The following is a 23,711-nucleotide window of genomic DNA, read 5'->3' on the forward strand; positions in this document are numbered from 1 at the left end:
TTCTTAGACATGACACCAAAAGCAAAGTGACAAGAGAAAAAATATATAACTTGGGCTTCATCAAAATTAAAAACTTTTGTGCTGCAAGCAATATCATAAAGAAAGTAAAAAGATAACCCACAGAATGGGAGAAAATATTTGCAAATCATATATCTGATAAGAGACTTGTATGCAGAATATGTAAAGAACTCATAACTCAATAAGAACAAGAAAGACTCAATTATAAATCAGCAAAGGATTTTAATAGACATTTCTTCAAAGAAGGTGTATAAGTGGCTAATAAGCACATGAAATGATGGTCAACATCAGTCATTATTAGGAAAATACAAATGAAAACCACAATGAGATACCACTTCATATGCACTAGGGTCATACTTGAGTAGGTATGTCAGTCAGGATAGGCTAAATTATGCCACAGTAACAAACTATCCCCAAATCTAGAGACAACACAAAGTTTGTGTTTTATTCATGTTCCATGTCCACTCTAGATTGACAAGGGCATTCTACTTAGCTTAGTTATTCAGGGAGTGCAGCTAATGGGAGCTGCATCTTGATACATACTTCTCTGATCAGAGAGTCAGGAAACATAATGAATGATGCCACTGGCTCTTAAACCATCTCCCTGGAAGTGACGTGTAGCCAAAATCAGTTATGGTATCATCCCTAATTCAGTGGGGGTGCAGCTGTGTAATCCTCTGGTATGAAAAAGGCTCCAAATGTCTGTGAACAATAATGTAGTCTACTGCAGTAGGTTCATGGGATTTGAAAATAGCCGAGAAAATGCGACTTTCTGGGGATCTGTCCTCTGGCTTTCTCTCTAGAATCATTTCCACCCAACCATGTCCACACCCTCTCAACCAGACTTCTCTTAGATGCCTGGGGTAGCTGGGTGATTTGTTAATTACAACACTGCTTAAGTCTTTTAATAAAGTCAGCAAATTAAAAAGAGAGCCCAGATAAAGAGAATGCTTTCCAAAATGTCATAATGAAATTAACGTAATGAAGCACTTGGAGGGCTCTCCTCCGTTCTTTTTGTATAAAACTTACTCCAAAAACGCTGGAAAAGAAAGGGGGCCTGAAAAGTAAAGAGGAGGGAAAATAAATTGTATGCCATTAGTTTAATTATAAAAATTCATTACATGAAGTCATGTAAGACAGAAAATAATGGAACTCTAATGGGTTGGCCGATAACACATTTACCAGCCTGCTCTCAGCTTGTAGTCATTGTTGAAAGGACAAAAAAGTAACAACTTTGGTATGTAGTCCTCAGAGCTATTGAAAAGATTAATCATTTCCAGTAAGCTGGAAAATGAGGGCCGTTTTCTCAAATAGTATCCCCTGTATAGTGTTACCTTCTGAAATAGAGTTGCTTGGTAATGTTAGAGGTTTAATAGATGAGTCTTGAAGTTTATGGTGAGAGGCTTTACTTTTGAAATAGATTCCTTACAGATATTTTAACATTTCTATTATATATCCATAAAGAGGTTTTCTAGGTCATTTTAATTCACACAAGCAAGAAAGAAATTGTATTTCTTTTTCCCAATAAATATGTATAGAACATTAATTTATACTTAGGAGTAAACTGTTTAGTGATTTTTTTTAATAAACCAAATATGTATTTTTTTCTGCTGTCTTTGTTTAGCAATGTCTTACTTTATTATATACAGTAATTTTCCAATCATGCTATAATCATCAAGGAGACTATTTTATATTCTTCAAAATTCAATTATAATAAATCCAGCCATCCTCCTTAAATCCTTTTATGTGGAAGCATATCTTCTTTAAGTAGATTGAACCCTAAATATTGAAGCCAAGAAACCTGCATTTTTGTGATGCCTCTTTCACTGACAAGCTATGTCACCTTCAACAAGTCACTTAACCTTTCAGGGTTTTTGTATGGGCAGTTATGGGACTGGGTAAGAGCAAAGGAGATAACGAAAGGTCAAAGTGGATATTTATGTAAGGATCATATATTTGAGGGCCTTGTAGTCCAAGGAAAGAGGTTTGGACTTTGTCTTGCAGGTAACAGGGAGCCATTGAAAGGTTTTACAGAGGAATAATGTTATATTTCCATTTCAAAAAGATCCCTTGAGCAGCTATACGTGGATGGAAGGTCTAGAGTAGAGGGAAGGAGCCAATAAAAAGGTTATTGCAGAGTCCAAGTAAGAGTCGATGAGGGCTTAAGTTAAGGCAGTGGCAATGGAGGTAGAATATTTGGATATAAGGGAAAATTATGGTACAACTTCTATATGGATGTGCTCTCTGCCTCTTCTTCCAGTTGAGGATCCACTTGCACTGCAGAAGGAGAAGGTTGAGCGAGGGACAGAACCTTGGGGAACACCAACATTTAAGGGACAGGCAGAAAAAGAAACACTTGAAGCTTAAGAGTATATAGAGGACACCCAAAGAGAGGGGACCAAGGAAAGATAGAGCCTCAAGAACAGAGCAGTCAATAGCACCAGTTGCTGCGTACAAATCAAGTAAATGAGAACCTAAAACTTTCCACAGACAGTGACCATTGGTGACTGAATCAGTTAAATATTTTCACAAAAGTGCTGCATGACAAGCATCTTCAAAACGCCAGTGGCAAACAATAATAAGCATTTCTTTCTTCGTGAGTTTGCAGCTCGTCTGGGGTGGCACTGCTTCACACTGCAGGTTGATAGGGGTAGCTCTCGTCCACACGTCACTCATCCTTCTCCAAGGATGAGCAGGCTAGCCCAGGACACGTTTGTCTCACGATAATGGCAGAAGTGCCAAAGGGCCAGCCCCACTGCAGAAGCATGTTTTGAAGCCTCTGCTTGTGTCACTTCTATTAACATCTCGCTAGAATTAGGCAAAACAAGTCATATGGCCAAGCTCATTGTCAAGGGCAGGGAAGTAAACTGCCCCTTGTAGCAGGAAACTCAAAGTTACATAGCAAAGGGCATGGATACAAGGTGGGGTAAAGAATTGAGGTCAATAATCCGATTTTCCAGAGCGACTTCTTTCAGAATAGTTTTATTGAGGTGGTGATGGCAGAAGCCTGATTTTGATGAATTATAAAGTGGCAGGAACGTAATCAAGTTGAGGCAATGAGTGAGTATTTGCCTTCTGAGGAGCTTAACTGTGAAAGGAAAGAAAACGATGCAGGTTTTGTTGTTGTTTAAAGATGGGTGAGAGACTCATGTTTGAAAGTTGTAGAGAAAGACCTTGCAGAGAGGCAAGAGGTTGAAAAGACACAGAGAAGGGAATACATGGAGGGGGCGGGGGAGGGGGAGGGCGAGGGAGTGTCCTTGAGCACAAGAGTCACCTCTTGCTCTGAGGCTGGAGAGAAGGATGCAAGATGTGAAATCTGATATTTCATGAAATTTATGCTTGATGTTAAATTGCCCCTGTGTAATTATAGGTAGGGTCATTTGCTGTGAGATTTCTTCCAGTTTGTATCATCAGGGTGCAGTTTAGAAACCACACAAAATGTTTCAAGTAGAGGGAATTTAAATACAGAGGACTGGTTCCATGGCTAATGAAGGAGCTGAGAAGTCCAACAGGAGATACGCAACTCAGAGTTTAGTGACATCGGGAAGCTGTTACCACTTCGAGGGTTGGAGAGACAACACGTGTCACCAAAGCCCAGAAGCCAGAGCCATCTGGTGCTAACTTGACCACTGTGTGGGCTGCACAGCAGTACTGAAATTACAGAGAGAGGGTCTGTCCAGTGGGAAATGGAGACACAAAGAAGATACTGCCCACATAGAGAGAGGGAGAGATATACTCTAGTTTCAGCCTTCCTCTGGCTCTCTCACTGGCCTAACCATCTAGAAGCCAGCTAGCAAGAAATCCTGGGATTTGCTGATCCCCTAAAGTGGTTAGTCCATCTGCAATACTGAGCAGAGTAGGAGAGGGGCAGAGAATGGGTCTAAGAGCTAATAAGCTCTTAGCTGTTAGCTCACAGAGCTAATTTTTTTAAATGAATCTCTTAGTTCATGTATGCAAACACAGTATCTAAGGCAAAAGGAGAAAACCCAGTATGTAGAACTTTTTATCTGTAAATATATTAGGATCCTGTTTTATAAATTTCCAAATGTCAACGAGAAATTAATCAGTCGACCTAAGAAAGAAATGGAAATTTTTATTTGAGCCAAATTTGAAGATTATGACCTGGGAAGAGCATCTCAGAAAGCTCTGAGAACTGTTCCACTTGTCAGAAGTCAAGGCACAGTTATATAAGTTTTTTGAGACAGAGGGCTATACATCAAATGACGTATTATCGACCACTTATATAATCCAGATCTAAGCATAATTGTGGTGGATCACATGACCCCTTCCAAGATCAAGAAGGAATGTTAAAAACAAAAAAGGAAGGAATGTTATCGTTTAAGGAGTTGTTTTGTTGATGCTGGGAGAATGCTGCTTGTTATGGTTGAGCAGGTATTCCTGCGGATGGTGGGGGGGGGGAGGTTTGGTCGATGCATAACGCAGATACACAGTGTACAGTGCAGGCAGAGACATGGCCAAAGGGCAGAGAAGAATTTTTATATTTAAAGTTTTCTTGTCTTTTCATAAAATATGAATTGTATTTCACACAAGCAATTTGATTTTGATTTTGACCTCATAACAAATGTGAGGCATAGTAAGCAGCCTAAGTAATCCCATCCTGTTTTACAGACAACAAAACTGGAACTCAAAGGTTAATGACTTTAAAATCAAACTGCAAGACAGTGGCCAATCAAGCCTTCCTGGGAAGATGCCTCTTCATTACTCTGCATTGCTTTTTATGATGCTCCTTTGAGTCAGGGCCATTAAATTTTTTAAAATCGAGTTCACCTGAAACAAACCTGAATTTCACTTGTAGGTGAATATCTCAAAACACATTTTATAAGAAAACTTAGACAATACTCAACTTTAAAATTTTAATTGTAGGTCTACATACTCACATTTATCTTCTAAATTAAAGGGAGACTTTTAGAGGTGCAGCGTTATAGACAATGTTTATAAAACAGTGGGTCCCTTTCTTTCATTCATTAGAGGCTCACCCTGTGGTGGCTGTAGTATGGTTCATTTAAAAATAGCAGCAGTAGAGGACTTCCCTGGTGGTCCGGTGGCTAAGGCTCCATGCTCCCAGTGCAGGGGGCCCAGGTTCGATTCCTGGTCTGGGAACTAGATCCCACATGCCACAACTAACTAAGACCCAGCGCAACCAAATAAATAAATAAATATTTTTAAAAAACTAGCAGCAGCAGTAGTAATAGTAATCGTAGTAGTAGTGGTAGTGGTGGTAGTGGTGGTGGTGGTGGTGGTGGTGGTGGTGGTGGTGGTGGTGGTAGTAGTGGTAGTGGTAGTAGTAGTAGTGGTAGTAGTAGTAGTAGTAATGATGGTGATTCTAACCAATACTTATTTAATGCTTTGGGTATGCCAGGCACCACTCTAAGTGTTTTCCCTGCATTTTATAAATTAATCCTTATAATAATCTTTCAAGGTAAATACTGTTAATATACCCATTTAATAAAGGGGGAAACTGAGGCATAGAGAGCATAATTAACTTTCCCATTTGTCACATAACTAGTAAGTGATCAAGTCAGGATTCAAACCCAGCAGGCTCATTCTGTTGCCCAGACTCTCCAATCCTCTTTCTCTTCCTCCCTTGTTTTCCCTTGTATCGGGTCAATATTCCTAAAAAGAGTTCTTACAAAGAAAAAAGAAAAGACAAACACTGAAATTTAAAAATTTTAATACTGAAAATTCTTGAAATGAATTCAGGTTGTCCCATAGTCCATAATCATTTTTTCTGCCTTAAATACTGTGTATAACTGCCAAGCACATATTGTAGCAGCATCATATGAGGTTTGAATATGAAATATTTCTTTCCTGGTTGGGGACACAATCTCTTGGGGATTGAGCATTTTATATTCTTCATAAAAAACACATACACACATATATATATACACCCACAAAATCATCTTTTTTTTATAGGCTAGTGCTCACAATATTTTAAATTTCTTCACACACCATGATCACTACACGATTCCCTGTAGAGTATACAGTTGTAAATGGAATTCAGAACTAAAAAGAGTGTGTGAATTCTATTGTATTTTTGAATTTAAAATTCTTCTGTGGTCTGGAGTTGTCCCAGTAGTAAATTTCACAGTAGTAGGCAAAGCTGGTCAAGGTCAACGTTCCTGCTGTGAATGACACTTGGTTAAAGCCCAAGGTGGTCAACATATTATTACCTTAGGAGGAAGGGAAACCAGTCTGTTCTGGTGAATGTCTTTAAGAAGGGAGAAAGGGGTGCTGCGGTTGAGAACCTTTGAGTTCAGATAAGGGCCTTAGCCCTGTCAATGTTAGTCAAGGTCAGTGGGATTTTTTTCTTTTTAATCCTACATCACAGCAAAATCTGAGCTGTATGCAGTGAAGGATAGCATTCAGCCAAGATTTTCTCAGGTATAAAAATTTAAATTTCATCAGCCATAAAAAGAGACGAAATTGAGCTATTTGTAATGAGGTGGATAGACCTAGAGTCTGTCATACAGAGTGAAGTAAGTCAGAAAGAGAGAGACAAATACCGTATGCTAACACATATATATGGAATTTAAGAAAAAAAAAAATGTCATGAAAAACCTAGGGGTGAAACAGGAATAAAGACACAGACTTACTAGAGAATGGACTTGAGGCTATGGGGAGGGGGAAGGGTAAACGGTGACAAAGCAATAAAGAGGCATGGACATGTATACACTACCAAACGTAAGGTAGATAGCTAGTGGGAAGCAGCCGCATAGCACAGGGAGATCAGCTCGGTGCTGTGTGACCGCCTGGAGGGGTGGGATAGGGAGGGTGGGAGGGAGGGAGACGCAAGCGGGAAGAGATATGGGAACATATGTATATATATAACTGATTCATTTTGTTGTGAAGCTGAAACTAACATACCATTGTAAAGCAATTATGCTCCAATAAAGATGTTTAAAAAAAAAAAAATTTAAATTTCAGTGTGAATACAAATTTGAAGAAAAATATATGGCTTGCGTATTTTTGCCTTTCATGCATTAAAGTATACCAAAAAACTGTGGTTTGAAGTCAAGCCTTACTCCTTTACTACCTTTTTACTATGAAGTGTCTAATTAAACTTTAAACTGCTATGTCCTTCAAGATTTTGGAAAATCCTAGTATACTTTTCAGCTTCTACTTTTAGGTATTTTTTATGATCTATAGATTAGAACCAAAGAGTGTATCCTCTTATATCTAGACTTTTCAAGTAACAACCCATGAGTGAGGGTTGACTTCCAAGATCATTTGTCTTTTCTTAGATAAAATAAATGATTTTAATTATATTTATTAAAATTTTAATTAACATTTTATATTGCTAAATCTATACATATATGCTCTGATGTTGGTTCATAATAAGTATTTCTTTAGCAGTTGCATTTTTCTTAAAAAGGAATTGCCTAACTGAAAGGTAACTAAGTTATTGGTGTCAGTTTTGTAGAGTCTTATGCTGCCAATTAGAGATTTAATAGATGATAGATAATAAGCTCGTATTTTAAAATGCAAATACCATCTTCTGGATAATAAGGACCAATTGGTCTTTCATATCTTAGTATACATTACTTTTTAACACTATAGGTTAAAAGTGGCTTCAGTGAAGAGGGAAAGGGAAGAAGATGTAATTTTGTACTGTAGGAAATTTCTAGAAAGGGAAAGACTTTGGTGTGTGTGTTTCACCTCAGGAGGGCTTTTGGACAGTGTGAGGATATAAAAAGTGGAAAATAGGAACTGCAGGGCTTGATAAAAGGTGTATATGAGAAAAGGCAGGAATTCCACAAGGTTAAATTGTAATTGCTTTATAGTACAGCGAGTATACTGTGTGCCTTTAAAAATTGTCTCTCTTTTTATTTTTATAGCAAAAGTTAGTGATACTGGCTTTAGCTGCTTCCTACTAGCTCTGTTATCTGGGTCTATTTGCTATATGCAATAAATGCAATTATTTCGTTTGATTCTAGAATAGGATGTTCTAATTAACTGAGAAATGCCAGATTATATACTGATTATAGATTTTCAGGGAACAGGAGTGTACTCATGTATACTGAAACTATGTTGAAAAGTACGAGTGTTTGATTTTTATTACCATAAATCATATTAACATAAAAGAACAAATACTAAAACAAAAATGAGTACTCTTTTCAGAAACATCAATTAGTTTCAATTTTCTCTTTTACCCTTCCAATTTATGTCAGTGTACTCTTACAGATTTAAGAAATACAGTGAAGGTAGAAATTGTGTTCTTTTCTTTTTTGTGTGATTTCTGTGCACATTTACTGCATATTAGACCATTGGGTTGATGTATTGCCTTATTTTAATATCCTCTCATTAAACATTGAAATTGTTTCTCATTTTTTTACTATCTTATTAATGAAGATCTTTATTCCTATAATGTACGTCCTTTCTTTTAAATATTTTACTGGGAGAAAATACTAAAATTAGATTACTGGGTCAATGGGAATAAGCGTTTGTATGTCACTTGATATATATTGCCAAATTGTCCTAATAGATGCTGCTCCCATCAGTAGTATATGAATGCGCTAGTTTGGCTACAGTCTATCCAGCTTTGGATTTTATTTTTTTAAACTTAATTGGTGTCAAATTGTAATACTCTTATTTTTTCATGTTTTGAAAGTTGATTTTTTTCCTTTTCTTTAAAAACTTTTTATTCTTTCTCTTGTTTGAATTGCTTGTTACTATTCCTTTGTCCATTTAACCCACTATATTGGATTTGATATAACTATCTTTGTAATTTAATAATACCGTAATGCTTGGAAACCTCTTCCATGCACTTGAAGCAATGTTTAATAGAAACTTGGGGTTAATATACATCCAGATAAACCTATCATTGGTTTATTTCTTTCTTGATATATGATATTTCAAGTGATGCAATACATGGTTTGATAATACTCAATTGTTAAAGATAAAAAAAGAAGAAAACATACGTCATTTGGTTTAGCAAAATTCTTATATTTAAAATTTTATTCTGATTTTAAAGTAGGATTTTTTTAAGTATTATGAATAAACTGATCCTTTAAATAAGTTCATAACTAGAATAACAGCACTGTTTTTTTTTTTTGATGCCTAATATTTTCCGTATGCAGCTTTAGTTGAATGCCAGTAGATGGCACTAATTACATAAACAATTCAACAAGTTAATGACGAGGAAAAGAACTAACGTGATATTTTTTTCTGTTCAAATTTTGGTATATGTCACATACTCAACAATTATTTGAGAGCTTATTTTTATAGTTTGTTCTCTCCCATGATAAAAACAATTAAGCCAAGTTTGTTTCCAATTAATTGCTACTAAATTGAGATACCTGATACTGATTATTGCTCAAGAAGCTGGATTTGAAAAGTTTTGTCATGAAAAATGGGTTAGCTTATACTATCATGTTTGAGTGAACTACACACGGTAGGTTAAAAGCAACCGTGTAGACATGCTCTGACCCGAGGATTCAGAAGCTGTTTATGAAGCATTTTAAGAAAGTGCAACTAGAGATTTCAGAGAAAACTGACATTCGTTCTCTTTCCCATGTGTATCTATAGCAGTTGGCCAAAGACCTCCGCCAGTGGCAGATAAATGTAGATGTGGCAAATGACTTGGCACTGAAACTTCTTCGGGATTATTCTGCAGATGATACCAGAAAAGTACACATGATAACAGAGAACATCAATGCCTCTTGGGCAAGCATTCATAAAAGGTATGAACTATATTATTTCTAAAACTATTTGCTGATTCTAATGATAGGGTAGTGACACTGGGTGGATAATGCAGATTTGTTTTCCCATCCTGCTAAACCAGGGCTTTGGGAGGCTCCAAGATGACAAATGCCAACCAAACTCACAGTCTTGCCTAAGTCCACTTATTTTAAAGATGAGGGACCCGAAGTTGCCCACAGTCAGAAAGGTAGTGACGTAACTAGGCAATTAGACAAAAACAAAAGATTGATTTGTAGCTAAAAGGGCCATTTATTAGTCTGCTTTGAGAACTCTATCCAAAGAAATATTGTTCTATTCCGTCATGCCACAAACTGCCCCATCTTTAGTCTGACAGGGAAGTCACTTTGGGCTTCATGATGGAGTTATAGCTGTCTCTGGTGCCGTCATTGTATCTCCCTCCACACACCCAATGGGAAAATTTGTGTAGTGTAACATGACTCATAACTTCATTTCCCATTATATATCTACGGAAATCAACAGCTCTTAGAGACACCATCTCCTCGAACTAAGTCCTGACTCCTTATTTTTCACTCTTAACCCCTTGTGCTGTTCTTTCATTAGCATTTATCCTAATTATAAACAAAATTATAAACAAATACATGAATTATGTAACTAATTGTTTAATGTTTGTCCTTCACATTAGTCTAACCTCCCTGAGGACAGAGGCTATCTTTCTTATTTGACACATCCTGAACCAGGTGATATAGTAGGGAGCTGGTAAATATTTGTGTTTTTTTAATTGAAATGTAGCTGATGTACAATATTATGTTAGTTTCAGGTATACTGCATAGTTATTTGACATTTGCACTTATTATGAAATGATCACTATAATAAGTCTAGTAACCATCTGTCCCCATACAAAGTTATTACAATGTTATTGACCGTATTCCTCATGCTGTATATTACATCCCCATTGCTTGTTTATTTTATAACTGGAGATTTGTACCTCTTAATCCTCTTCACCTATTTCTCCCTTTTACCCCCTCCTTCCATCTGGTAACCACCCATTTGTTCTCTGTCTATATGAGTCTGTTTCCATTTTGTTTTGTTTGTTTTGGTTTTTTAGATTCCACATATAAGTGACATCATACAGTATCTGTCCTTCTCTGTCTGACTTACTTCACTTAGCATAATGCCCTCAAGTTCCATCCATGTTGTTGCAAATGGCAAAATTTTCTTCTTTTTTATGACTAACATTCCGGTGTATACATATACCACATCTTCTTTATCCATTCATCTATCGATGGACGCTTAGGTTGCTTCCATATCTTGGCTATTGTAAATAATGCTGCAGGGTAAATATTTGTTGAATGATGACTCGACATAATTTATAGTTACCTTGTTCATGCTATGGTAAGTCAAGGATTATTGGGTACTCATTTTTAGCTCTGTCAGAAAACAGAGGCAAAAATAGCACCTGTATGGTGGTAAGGAAGATCCCAGTGAAAGGTAGATGAGTTCCAGAAGATAACATGACTTACTGAAGTCAGGTAGGTGGCCTTTATTAAGAAAAAAAGGCCACCATTAAAGAAAACAAAAACAGGTTTTGAACTAAGCAGAAACTCTTAGGAGTAAGGAACTATTAATACACGGCAATTGAGAGATCAAGTTAATCTTGAAACTGAGTTAAAGATTGAAGAGTATAAACTCCTGTGAAAGTGGATTTGAGCCGGTCATCCTGGGGGAATAGAGCAGCTCTAGCCCTAAATTCCAGACAGTGGGTGTTCAGATGGCCATGGAAGAGAGGACTCAACCTGAAGTTGGGGAGTTATATTTGGGGCCCTATCAATAGAACCCCGGTTGAATAGGGAACTGATAAAAAAAAAATTCTCCAAGTTACTGCCTCCTCTTATTGGCAAGGTTTGTACTTTCTGCTCCAAATACAGATCTGCTGTTTGTTCAGTTAAATGAGGGCAGATTAGGCTCAGGGAGACTTATTCATATGTAATCGATTGGTATCAGAGAGTCAGTAGTTAAGATCTCACTGGGAAATACCTGCTTCTCAAAGAGAGGCCTCTATGGGTACGCAAATTAAGATCAGAGATTAATTTGATGAGTTTAGGGAATGTAAGCCAAGAAGGAGACATTTTACAAAACTGGGGCTTCAAGAGAGGTCTATCCCTTCTATGCCACTCTTTCATGCTCCTTGAGTCTCCAAACAGCCCTCTCATTTCTTCTGATCATTTTCGTTAGGTCTTTGGATTCCTCAGAGAAGGGGCTTCCAGTTTATATTTTTTGACTTGGTCCCTAAAAAGCTACCACCTAAGGAAGGTATATAGTTATTTCTCCAATGGGTAAAGTAAAATAGAAAGTTAAAAGCCAAATTACATTTTTTGCTAGCCCATAGAGAACCTGTGATTTGCCAAGCTAATTCGATTCATGCCTCTAAAGTTCTTCCCTGTTTCTTTCTCACATATACTCTATGAAAATTCATCCACTTGTGTAGTTTCAGTCTGCTGATGACTCTCCATTTATACCATTTGCAGCTGAGCGTGATCGTTGAATTTCAGACCTGCATATCCTATTGATTTCTTTTCATTTTAATGTCCCTCGGGAACTTCAAATTTAATAGGCCCAAAGCTGAACTCATCTTTGTCCTCTTACAACCTCTTTCTCCAAATGCAACCTACTTCTCTTCCTATGATCCCTCTCCAGTGAACATTACCACAACCCATTCAGTTGTCCAAATTGGAAATTCATGCTTGACTCTTCCTTCTATTGAATACAATCCCAGTGGCCAAGCTATCACAAAGCTATTTACTACCTAAATAGCTTTCAAATCCAGTTATTTCCCTTCCTCCCTACTCTTCAACTATCATGTCTTGCTTAAATGACTACATCTTCCTGCTTCTTACCCATTCTCTACATAGAACGCAGGATGATTTTTCTAAATACAGTATATTCATATAGTTCCCCCTCCCCCCCACCCAGTTTTAAAGGCTTTGGTGGCTTATCCGTTATTATTTGAAGACAGTCCACACTCCTTTCAATGACTTCAAGATCTTGCACGTTATGGCCTTTCCTTAAAACTCCAGCCTAAGTTTCTGCTCTCCCTCAATCTCCCCTCCCCATAATTAAGTAACAGTGAGCTATTTTCATTTCCTCATAGCTGTGTTCTGTCTTCTCTATTATGTGCTGACGTGATAGATGTATTATTCCTTCCTTTTTGCATGGTTAAGTTCTATTCATTATCCAGGTCTCAGTGTAAATGCCATTTCCTCCAGGAAGCCTTCTCTGATTACCAACCCCAAAGCCTACACCCTGTTATAGTGCTTATCTCACTACACTGTATGTAAGTGTCTGTTGGTCTTTGTCTCTTATGAGAATGTTTGCTCTGTATACACATTGGGGTATACACATTGGCTGCTTGTTCACCATATGACTTAGCACTTAGCTTGGCACATAGTATCTACCCCCAAAACATGTTTAATAGGTAAATGAACAAACAAAAAATAACTAACTACAAGTGTTCTGGAGTGCCAGTAACTCAACACAGAAGAAAAATTGAAAGGATTGCTTTCAGTTTCAAGTAACAGAAAACCCAAGTTCAATAGCTTACCTAATGGAGGTCTGTTCCTGTCACTTTATGAGAAGTTCAGAGTCGGGCAGGTCGTGACATGGGCTCCATAGCGCAGCAATGTCAGCCCTGAAGTCTCCTTGTTCTTCTTGGCATTTCCCTCAGAACATAAGCATTCCAGCAGGAAGAAGCAGCAGCAGAAGGGGCAGTGCTGGTGTCAGGAAAACAGTGGCTTTCTCAGGAACTTTCGGGTCAGAACTATGCCACAAAACCACCTCTAGTATCTAGGAATTTAGGTTGAGCCAGCCAATAGAGAATGTCTGCCACAAAGGGTATGGAAAGAAGAAACTGATAAACCGTCATGCTGTAGCTGGACAGCGTGAAGCTCCCTGGAGAGACAGCCAGTCAAATCTGAGTGAATACGGTCTAGTCATGTAGGTTGTATATTCATGCACAGTATACTCTCACGTAGGGTAGTCATAAAAGTGGGCCATTTGGGCTTGGTGGTGGTTCTGGTCAGTGTGAAAGGGCATGAGGAGAGCTGGGTTCTCTATTGGCTAATGATACCTTTACCTGGGAAGTTCACATTCGGTGTGTGTTGTGTGTGTCACCCGCACAGATTAAACCGTATTTTACTTGGCTGCATCTTCTCTTATTTTATATTCTTATAGATCTTATGCTAAATAGGTAAAGAACAAGAAAACTCTTTATGTGATCTTCTGCATTTTGATGTTTTTATCCAGTGTCTCGTCCAGCTAAACCCAGAAGTGAAGTAACATCATCGTCCTCCTCTAGATTTGTGCTCTTCAGTAGGGTAGCCACTAGCCATAGATGGTCATTTAAATTTAAAGTAGTACAATTAAATAAAATTTAAAATTCATTTCTTCCGGCTCCTCAGCCACCTTTCAGATGCTCAAGAGCCACAGGTAACGAGTGGCTTCCCCATTGGACAGTCCAGAACTGAACATTTCCATCATCGCAGAAAATTTTATTGATCCCCTAAGCAGTTTAGCATGCATTTATAACAATTACATACTCTATTACTTCAGAACGAGATTTTGCCAAATTTTGTAAATAAAAAGTATGTCCTTTACAAAGTGGTTCACATTATTCTATTTCCTTGTTTCTACCCTATTTTTTCTATTTATCCATCTTCTAGAGTTGCCATTTAAAGTGTCTAAAACTACAACTATCACAGAATATAAACACTTACTGGTAATCCTAATAAACATAATTTTAAAGGAGAAATTATTAATATTGATATTTGGGTTTGGGGAATAAAAGTATCTCATGTCTTTGAAATATATCTATAACCAAGGCTTTTTAGGTAGGGGAGACCGTTGAAAGCATTCTGATTACATCATTTCTCATGGTTCAGGTTTTACCACTGAGCACTGATATATTGCCTGCACTGAAACTTTCAATCATATAGATAAATATATGCAAAAATTTTGTGCATTTGGAAGCCTATGTAAAGCAATAAAATCTTTACTTCAGTTTTAAAATTTTGAATGTTAAACAAGATATAAGAAGTGTAACTTGGAAGAACTTTACTTTGATATCGTATACAGGCAGGCTGTAGTTTCAAGACATAATCAAAAACGAAAGTGAGCTAATTTTGTTTTGTAGTTTAGTGTTCAATTTAAGTTTATTAATAGGTCAGAGGAATCTTCAAATTCTATACTGGCTTTTATTGGACCTTTAATTACCATTTTATGTAGATAAATATAAATAGCTACGTGCACCTAAAAGGACTTGCTCTACCATTCATGAATAAAAGCAAAACCTGCTTCTCAAGTAACCTCTGTAGTTTAGCAGTTCATATCAGAACATAGATCATCATTGTGACCTATGTAGAAAAATATTTTGTTTTCCTGATCGTATGACTTATAGAGTCCATGTTAACATATAAAGCCAGAAATGTGGGCTTCTGCAAGTTCATTTCTTTCCCTTCAATCTCTGTGAATAGATATGAATTGGTGAATAAGATAGTATTAGATGTGATATTACATATTATTGTGAGAAGCCTCTAAGGATTAGATCTCAAGGACTGCCATCTGGCTGATGACTTTATGATGACACTGTCATGAGATTTCATTTCCTTATTTCTATTCCAGGGCCACTCTTTAAACAAGAAATGTGCATTAACTCTGAATTGTCTGTCTGTAGCTATAGGAGGGCTTCTCCAACTACTCATCAGCAAGGAGCAAACTCATCAAGTAGAGGGGCTGATCCTAGTATCAGAGGGTTCATCATGGATAGAAGTTCCTCACAAAAGCTCCCAGATACCTGAACAATCTCTCTAAGTTCTAAGAAAGACTTAGCATGTATGTGTATACATGTATGTATGTGTATATGCATATGCATGGACATGCATGCAAATACACTATCCTTAAAATAATATCTCAGTATTCTCCTGTCCGCTCTAATAATATGTTTCAAATTTTAATAATTACAATTAATAGTTGAGAAATTGAACAGTTATCACTTGTGTTCTCCATCTTTGGCAGCCATGAAGCCCTTGTAAATCACTCCTTGCTTCTCTATTCCTAGGTCCTTTCTCTTTTTCACTTTAAAAAAAAAGAAGAAAAGGGAGAGAAATTATTGAGCCCTATTTTGTGTGCAGCAAAGAGCTACTCTAGCTGAACACTGGATCTCTTTCACATTAGCCAACGTATTTTTTTAGTAACCGTTCTGCTTCCTTTCTCTGGGATTTTCAATTTCTTCTTTCTCCTTGCTCCTCCCCTTCAGCCAACCATCATGCTCAAGTTCCCTCGTCCTAGAAGAACATTTTTAGGATACCAACTTTTCTATCCAGCTATCCTTGTTTCCCCTTACCATCAAAATTTTTTAAAGTAGTAATTGACATTCTTGTTTCCTCTCCAGCTTCTGGTTATGCTTGGACCCACTTCAGTCTGGCTTCCCCAGTACCTCCACTTTCCTGAAAAAAGGACTCATTAAGATTGTCAATAACTTTTATAATAACTAATTGCCCTATTTTATTTATCCATCTACTCGACATCTTTTTGACCTTGGTCCTGTTTATCAACTCTACTGGTTGAAACTTTCCCTTCTTTGATTTCCAAACGATATTATTTTGCAATTCTCCAATTTCTCTAGTAATATAATAAGTGTGAAGTGCTTGGCACAATGCCTGGCACATAGTAAGAGCTCAGTAAATGTCATCTGTCATAAACATTTTAAGAATTCATTCACTTGGTGAATATTTTGGTGCTAGGTATGTGCTAGTTAGGCTCAGTTCTTGGTACTAGGTATACAGCAGACAAAATCCCTACCCTCATGAAGCTTACTTACATTCTGGCAAGGAGAAGGTGAGAAACAGACATTAACAAATAAAATAGTTAAATGTATTGTACATAAGATTGTGATAAGTGAAATGTGGAAACATAAAGAGGGAAAGCAGTTGAGAATGTGTAAGTGTGTGAGTGAGCGAGTGGTGGAAGAGAAGTGCTATTACTTAAATATGGTGCTTAAGAACGATCTCACTGGGGACTTCCCTGGTGGCCCAGTGGCTAAGACTCCACACTACCAATGCAGGGGGCCCGGATTCCATCCCTGGTCAGGGAACTAGATCCCACATGCCGCAACTAAAGATCCTGTGTGCCGCAACTAAGACCCGGCGCAGCCAAATAAATAAATACTTAAAAAAAAAGAAAGATCTCACTGAAAGAGTGAGTTTTAACCAAAACTTAAAGGACCTAAGGATGTGAGCCCTGTGGATAATTGGAAGAAAAACAGTCCAGGAGGGTTCTAATAACTGGAAATGCCCTGAGGCTGCAGTGTGCCCTGCATGTTGGAGGAACCTTAAGGAGACCAGTATGATAGGAATGGGTCAAGCAAGCAAGAGTCTAGTAGACAAGGAGTTCAGGGAGGTAAGAGGAATCTGATTACATTGGACCTTATAGGCCCCTCTAAGGACTTTTGCTTTTACTCTGAATGAGATGGGAGTCATTGGAGGGTTTTGAGCAGAGGAGTGGCATCTTTAAGCTTATCTGGCCCCTCTGCAATAATAGACTGAAGGAAATCAGTGAAACCATTAGAAGACTGTTGTCATAAGTCAGTCGGGAGACAACTGTGATTTGGACCAGAATAGGAGAGGTGAATGTGGTAAGAAATGTTTGACTTCTACTGGACTTCCCTGGTGGTGCGGTGGTTAAGAATCCACCTGCCAATGCAGGAGACACGGGTTCGAGCCCTGGTCTGGGAAGATCCCATATGCCGCGGAGCAACTAAGTCCGTGCGCCACAACTACTGAGCCTGCGCTCTAGAGCCCGCAAGCCACAACTGCTGAAGCCCGTGCGCCTAGACCCCATGCTGGGCAACAAGAGAAGCCACCGCAATGAGAAGCCCACGCACCGCAACGAAGAGTAGCCCCCCGCTCGCCGCAACTAGAGAAAGCCCGCATGGAACGCAGACCCAACGCAGCCAAAAATAAAAGAAAGAAAGGGAGGGAGGGAGGGAGGAAATGATTGACTTCTACTCTATTTTGAGGACAGAGCCCAAAAGGTTTTGTAATGGATTAGATTTAGGTATGGAAGAGAGGCATCAAGAAGACTACAGAGTTTTTAGCCTGAGCAACTGGAAGATGGGGGTACCCATTTACTGAGATGGAGAAAGCTCCAAAAGCAACATGTTTTAGGAAGAAGATATGGACACGCCACTTTTGAAATGTCTATTATGCATCCAGGTGGAGATGTGGAGTAGATAGCGGCTATAAAATCTTAAGTCCTGGGCAATGGTTGGGACTCAAGATACAAATTTGAGAGTTGTAACAATAATCAATATAGGCTCTGTTTGCTGTATACAACCTTTAAATCTTGGTATTCCCATTCTTAATTCTCTCTTATTTCTGTATACACATTTCAAGTACTTTTGTCTGTCAACTTCAACTACCGTTAAGAGTCTTCAGTTTTTATTTCCATCTCACATCTTTCTCCTCATCTCTAGAACTATACTTCCAGCCACCTACCATACATCTCCATCTGCACCATCTACAGGCTCCAAAATGTCCAAAGTACAAGGCATTATCTGCCCCTAAGACAATGCTATATTTCCTATGTTTTCAGGGAAAATTAATTGCTTAACTTAATTTTCTCTAGAGCTGGAAACTTAAGAATTACCTTCTACCTCTTCCTCCCTCTCTCTCCTCTGCTAATACATGTATTAAACTGACTTCTAAATTCTGTGACTTCTACTTCAAAAATTTCTCTAGAAGCTGTTGCCTTTTCTTCATCTCTATTCTTCATCTTCACCTCATCCTAAATCGTCTCCATATTTTGCCTGGTAGATTGTGACCACCTTTTTCCGTGCTCCTAACCATTGAGTCTCTACACTCACTTGGCATTCACACTGACCCAGAGTTATTTCCCTTAAAACTAATCTTCTGGTTTTCCTTTGCTCCCAGCACTCTTTTGTTTTCCTCTTGAGACCTGACAGATGATATGTTCATATGTAATATATTGCCAAAAGCATACCCCAATTTTTCTGACAATAAAAACAAACAAACTTGATTTATTTTCAGGAAAGAAAAGCAAATAATATCACAATTTGTGCTTGGTTGTCAGTTTGTTTATTTAGCAGAGGGACAGGCATGTGAACTTCATAAAAGGGTCTTATGCTGTAGCCACAAATGCTGTCCTTTCTCAAAACATTTTTGAAACTCCTTTTCTGGAACTACCTAGGGACTGTTTCATGACCTTCAGAAGATTGTTGTATTATTTTGTAGCCACACCTTGTGTTTGCTGAATAATTGTATTCCGTAATTGTTTGTGTATTGAATGAAGCAGTTCATCAGATGTTGGGCACTAAATGGCTTTGGATTATTTCCAGAAACTTAAAAGACGAAGATTTGCTGCTGCCCTTGAAGCTATGTAAAGAATGTGATATGATGCTAACAGGACGTTTGTTTAAAATATTGATACAACCTCTTATTAAGTCAGAGACTGCTTATGATATATTTGTAGCATGTTATAGTCATAAATATTAACGCTACAAATGACCCTAAAGCCACCAGCTCAAAATTCTCAATTTACAGTAACCCTATTTTTAATCCCTCTCATGCAAAATATACCTTCTAGTCCATCTTAAGGACTAAAGGGGATTTGGTACATTGAAAAATTCAATCGGTTAGCAACTCTTCTAGGTACACTTCTTTTGGCAGTACGAGGACGTTTCTCTAGGCTCTTCAAGACGGTTGTATATATAGTTATAAGGCACTCTCGTTTTTATACTGCCGAGACCCAGTCTTCCCAACTGATTATGAAGCATAAGAATTCTCGCCATCTTACAATAGGATAACGTAATACCTGTAATGCAAAATCCTGGGGCTCTGGGCCAGGGAGTGTCATGATCCATACGGATCTAAAAGTTTCGTGGTGGCAACTGCCTGCTTCACTTTATGTCGTTTCCTTCAAAGCAGTTAGAATGTTTCTAGCTTGCAGGGATTGCATACAAAGGGAGACATTTGGAATCATTGGCGATTTACTGGTGTGGAAAATTACGTGGTGGTGCAACCCAGTAGCCATTTTCATTTTAACCCAGTCCTGCAGTCCTAAACCGGGCCCTACTAGCACCCCAAAATATATGCTTACAAATGCCTCTACATACCCTTTAGCGATGAAAAGACTCTAAAACTGAAAAAAATTATAATTGTTCCCTAAACAAAAGTTATAGGACACCAACAGACCTTTCTTTTTTTCATTCATTAATTTAATATTATGGTATCTAAAATTAAAACAAATGGGAGAAAGTTTCCCTTGCTTCGTTTAATTGAACCATTAATGTTATCAACGGCATCCATTATATTACTTTCAATTATATATGCATTTTTCATTGTCTTCCCATCACTATCAGTCTCAGAATCTTTAAAATATTCAATAAAATATATAAATGAGCTGGAGTTTATTTTTAGGAAGTTGAGTTATTTTGGAAAATGGATATAGTCATCATTTGATCTGTAACTTTATCTCTCCAATTCTAACAGTCATCTGATGTGGAGATCTTTTGGCTTCATTCAGTTTATAATAGGGATTCATTTTCTTTCTGTAAACCGTTAATTCAGATGCATTTCTGGTATTAAAAAATATACAAAACAGGTATTAGTGAATTTTGTGGAATTTTCTTTTCAGTTCTTTTCGGTTTCCTCCCCCAAAGGGGGGTCATGGAAGCAGTTCTAGGTGCTGTTTAACAGCACCTCTTTCTTAGACCCCTGTGACCACTTGGGAAGCGTGATACTGTTCCTAGCTAATTGAGGCAAAGAGCCTGGCTCAGGTTCTTTGTCTTACGTGGAGCATTTTCAGATTCTTGAGGCCAGTAGATTCTGAACTCCTGGCAGCCACTACCTACTTCCCAGAGTCCAACAGCTTCATGTCTTCAACCCTGCATACTACTTTGTGTTTCTGTGTCATTTCTGACCCACAGAGCTATCTGTCTTGTTTCTGAGCCCAGATTGTGCCTTTCTGGTTTTGTGTTTTTATATTTTACCTAGCGTTGTTCTGTGCTTGGAAGTTTCTTCTGTATTTTGAAGTAATTTTCCCCTAATGTAAAGTGATACTTACTTCAGAAAATTTTAAAAATTGAGAAATAATCAACGTTAACATTTTTTAGCACTTTCTTTCCTATTTTTGTAAATGTATTTTGCCTGTATCTATTTTTAAAGATTTTTTTTGATGTGGACCATTTTTATAAGTCTTTATTGAATTTTCTACAATGTTGCTTCTGTTTTATGTTTTGGGTTCTTTTTTTTTGGCCACGAGGCATGTGGGATCTTAGCTCCCTGACCAGGGATCAAACCTGCACCCCCTGCATTGGAAGGCAAAGTCTTAGCCACTGGACCACCAGGGAAGTCCCTGCTAATATTTATTTAACTTACTCCCAATTTAGTAACAATCGAAAGCATTTCCAGATTGGATTTTTTTTTTCCTTTTAAAAATCCTTGGGCTTCCCTGGTGGCGCAGTGGTTGGGAGTCCGCCTGCCGACGCAGGGGACACGGGTTCGTGCCCCGGTCTGGGAGGATCCCACATGCTGCGGAGTGGCTGGGCCCGTGAGCCATGGCCTCTGAGCCTGCGCGTCTGGAGCCACAACAGTGAGAGGCCCGCGTACCGCAAAAAAAAAAAAAAATCCTTACTACATTTTTATTAGGAAGGTAACGCTCAGGTATTATCTTTTAAAGAGAAAAAATGGATGGGAAATACTTCGTTGAGGTACATGGTGACTTATTCAATCATCAGAAAGAAAAGCAGTATCCATGTGCCTCCAGCCAATGTCTTATGCACTGGCCATTCTGCCTATAGCATCAGTATTCATCCAAAGAGATGGAAACTCTTCAAATTTGCGAGAAATCAATTCCACATTCAAATCAGTGGTTGTGGGTTTTAAATATCTTCTAATATTCAGCTTCTCAGTTAGCTTCCTCGGATCCCTAATATGATACTCATTACATCATTCTGTGGCCAGTCAGTGTCTTCATGCCACGGAGCATTTAAAGCAAGTCAAACAGACCTAATCCAAGCCCTTTTGGAGATTTTAACCTGCATTTCATAGACTCATGGCTACTCATACAATTCCCGAGGAGTTGTGTTTTTCTTTTACATTGCAAGTATTTTAAATCTACGTAGTGAAATTGAATTAGCTATTAAACATCAACTTTATCACAACCTCTTTTTAAAAATATTTAAATGAAACAAACCCTCCACAAAAATGACCAAACACAAATTGCATCCTGAGACAAATTAAGTGAGTAACGATCATGAATTCATAATGATTGGTTTATGATTTTTATGTTTTTTTGATAGTGAGATATGATTTATTGATGTTTATTTTAATATGTAAGTCATACCTAAGTTGCCTATTAAAAACAGGCAGGCTAAAATGGCATTATTCTTTTTAGCTGTGAGTAAAGCTGTTGACCCCTACTTAGACAGAGCTGGTGTTTCAAACCCAAATCTGTGTCCCTGAGGCCTGTGCTCCCTTCATTGCTTTTTAATGGATACATATTAACTTGGAAGGAGGTTCTGGCAGCTTTTCACAGTAATCTAATCTCAGCTCTGTCCTCTTCAATATTTCCATCAGTGACTTGGATGAAGACGTAGATAGCATTCTTATCAAATTTGCCAGTGACACAAAGCAGAGAGAAATAGCAAATACTGTAGACAAGAGTACCAGGAGCCAAAAAGATGTCAACAACTTGGGGTGGTAGGCTGCATATTGAAAGATGAAATGTAAATATAAGGCAATACACTTGGTTCAAAAGAAAAGTAAAATAAAAGACACAATGCAACCGACTTAGACTGGGCTCCCTGGAAACAGGGAGAAGAAGATTCCCTGAGATGGGGAGTTGTGTGCAGAAGGTTTGCTGAAGAGTGTTTCCATGAGATACATGAGTAAGGACGTGACAGAGGTAAGATTGGGCAGAGAGAGAAGCTACCCTGCAGTGAACCTGAAGCCTGGGCGGCTTCTAAGGGGAGATCTGGAATTTGTAGGTCCCCTCAGAGACGTCCTGAATTGAGGCAAGGGGGCTGGGCCTTTGTATTCCAGTATCAGCTGGTTATTGGTTCTGGGTCACCCTGTGGGAGAGGGCAACCTTGGATAAAACAGTTACCTACAGCTGAGGCCAATTTCCAGTGAGAGAGGCAGCTGTGAGCTGTTAGCAGCCAATATTCCCACCAGCTAGGGCATGGGTCTTGGCAGAGCGCCAAAGTATATACTACCCAAGTGTTACCCAAAGTGTGGTCCTTGGACTAGAAGTATTAGCATCACCTGTGAGCTGGCTAGAAATGAAAATGTGTGGGTCCTACCCCAGCCTACGAAATCAGAATCTCTGGGGATGTGGCCCAGAAAACTCTTAACAAGCTTTCCAGTCTCTAGCTCATTTCTATGCATATTACAGTTTGAGAACCACTGCACTATGCCAACCAAAAACATTCAGAATGGGGAGATAACGGGTTTTAGTGACAGTAATCTCTCTCTCTCTCTCTCTCTCTCTCTCTCTCTCTCTCTCTCTCTCTCTCTCTCTCTCTCTCTCTCTGTCACACACACACACACACACACACACACACACACACACACACACAGTGCAATAGAGCAGTGGAAAAGGAAAACTAAGGATATTAGGCTGGATAAATTCAAGCACGTCACGTAGTCCTAAGAATTTATATTTCAGCTTAGCAGAGAGGGATTTTGTGATCAAGCTGTCCAGAGATGGAACAGGCTGCCTTGTAGAGTTGTAGAAGTATTCAAGAACAGGCTGGGTAACGCCTCGGTGTAATAATTTCAAGCATCAGGTGGACACGTGACTTTAGCATCCTGATTATCCCCCTCCTATACTTTTCTTCTATTTTTTTTTCCCAAATGGGTCTCTGCCAGAACTAGTTAACTCAAGAAGGGGTACATGGTGAAAAAGAAAACGTTCAGGCATGATCAGGTTAAGTCAAAGTA

The 23,711-nt window shown here is 38.3% G+C and overlaps 1 protein-coding gene across 6 annotated transcripts in view; it reads left to right on the forward strand.

Annotated features, from left to right (window-relative positions):
- DMD (dystrophin) overlaps positions 1–23,711 on the forward strand; it is a 2,236,200-nt gene that overhangs the window by 1,686,549 nt on the left and 525,940 nt on the right. For all 6 annotated transcript variants that reach the window (XM_082680764.1, XM_082680765.1, XM_082680763.1 and 3 more), the window contains one exon: positions 9,565–9,719. In XM_082680764.1, the coding sequence (XP_082536890.1) occupies positions 9,565–9,719 (155 nt within the window). The remainder of the gene's footprint in view (positions 1–9,564; positions 9,720–23,711) is intronic.

This window comes from Grampus griseus (genome assembly GCF_964374135.1).
Source record: "Grampus griseus genome assembly, chromosome: X".
Lineage (NCBI taxonomy): Eukaryota > Metazoa > Chordata > Mammalia > Artiodactyla > Delphinidae > Grampus > Grampus griseus.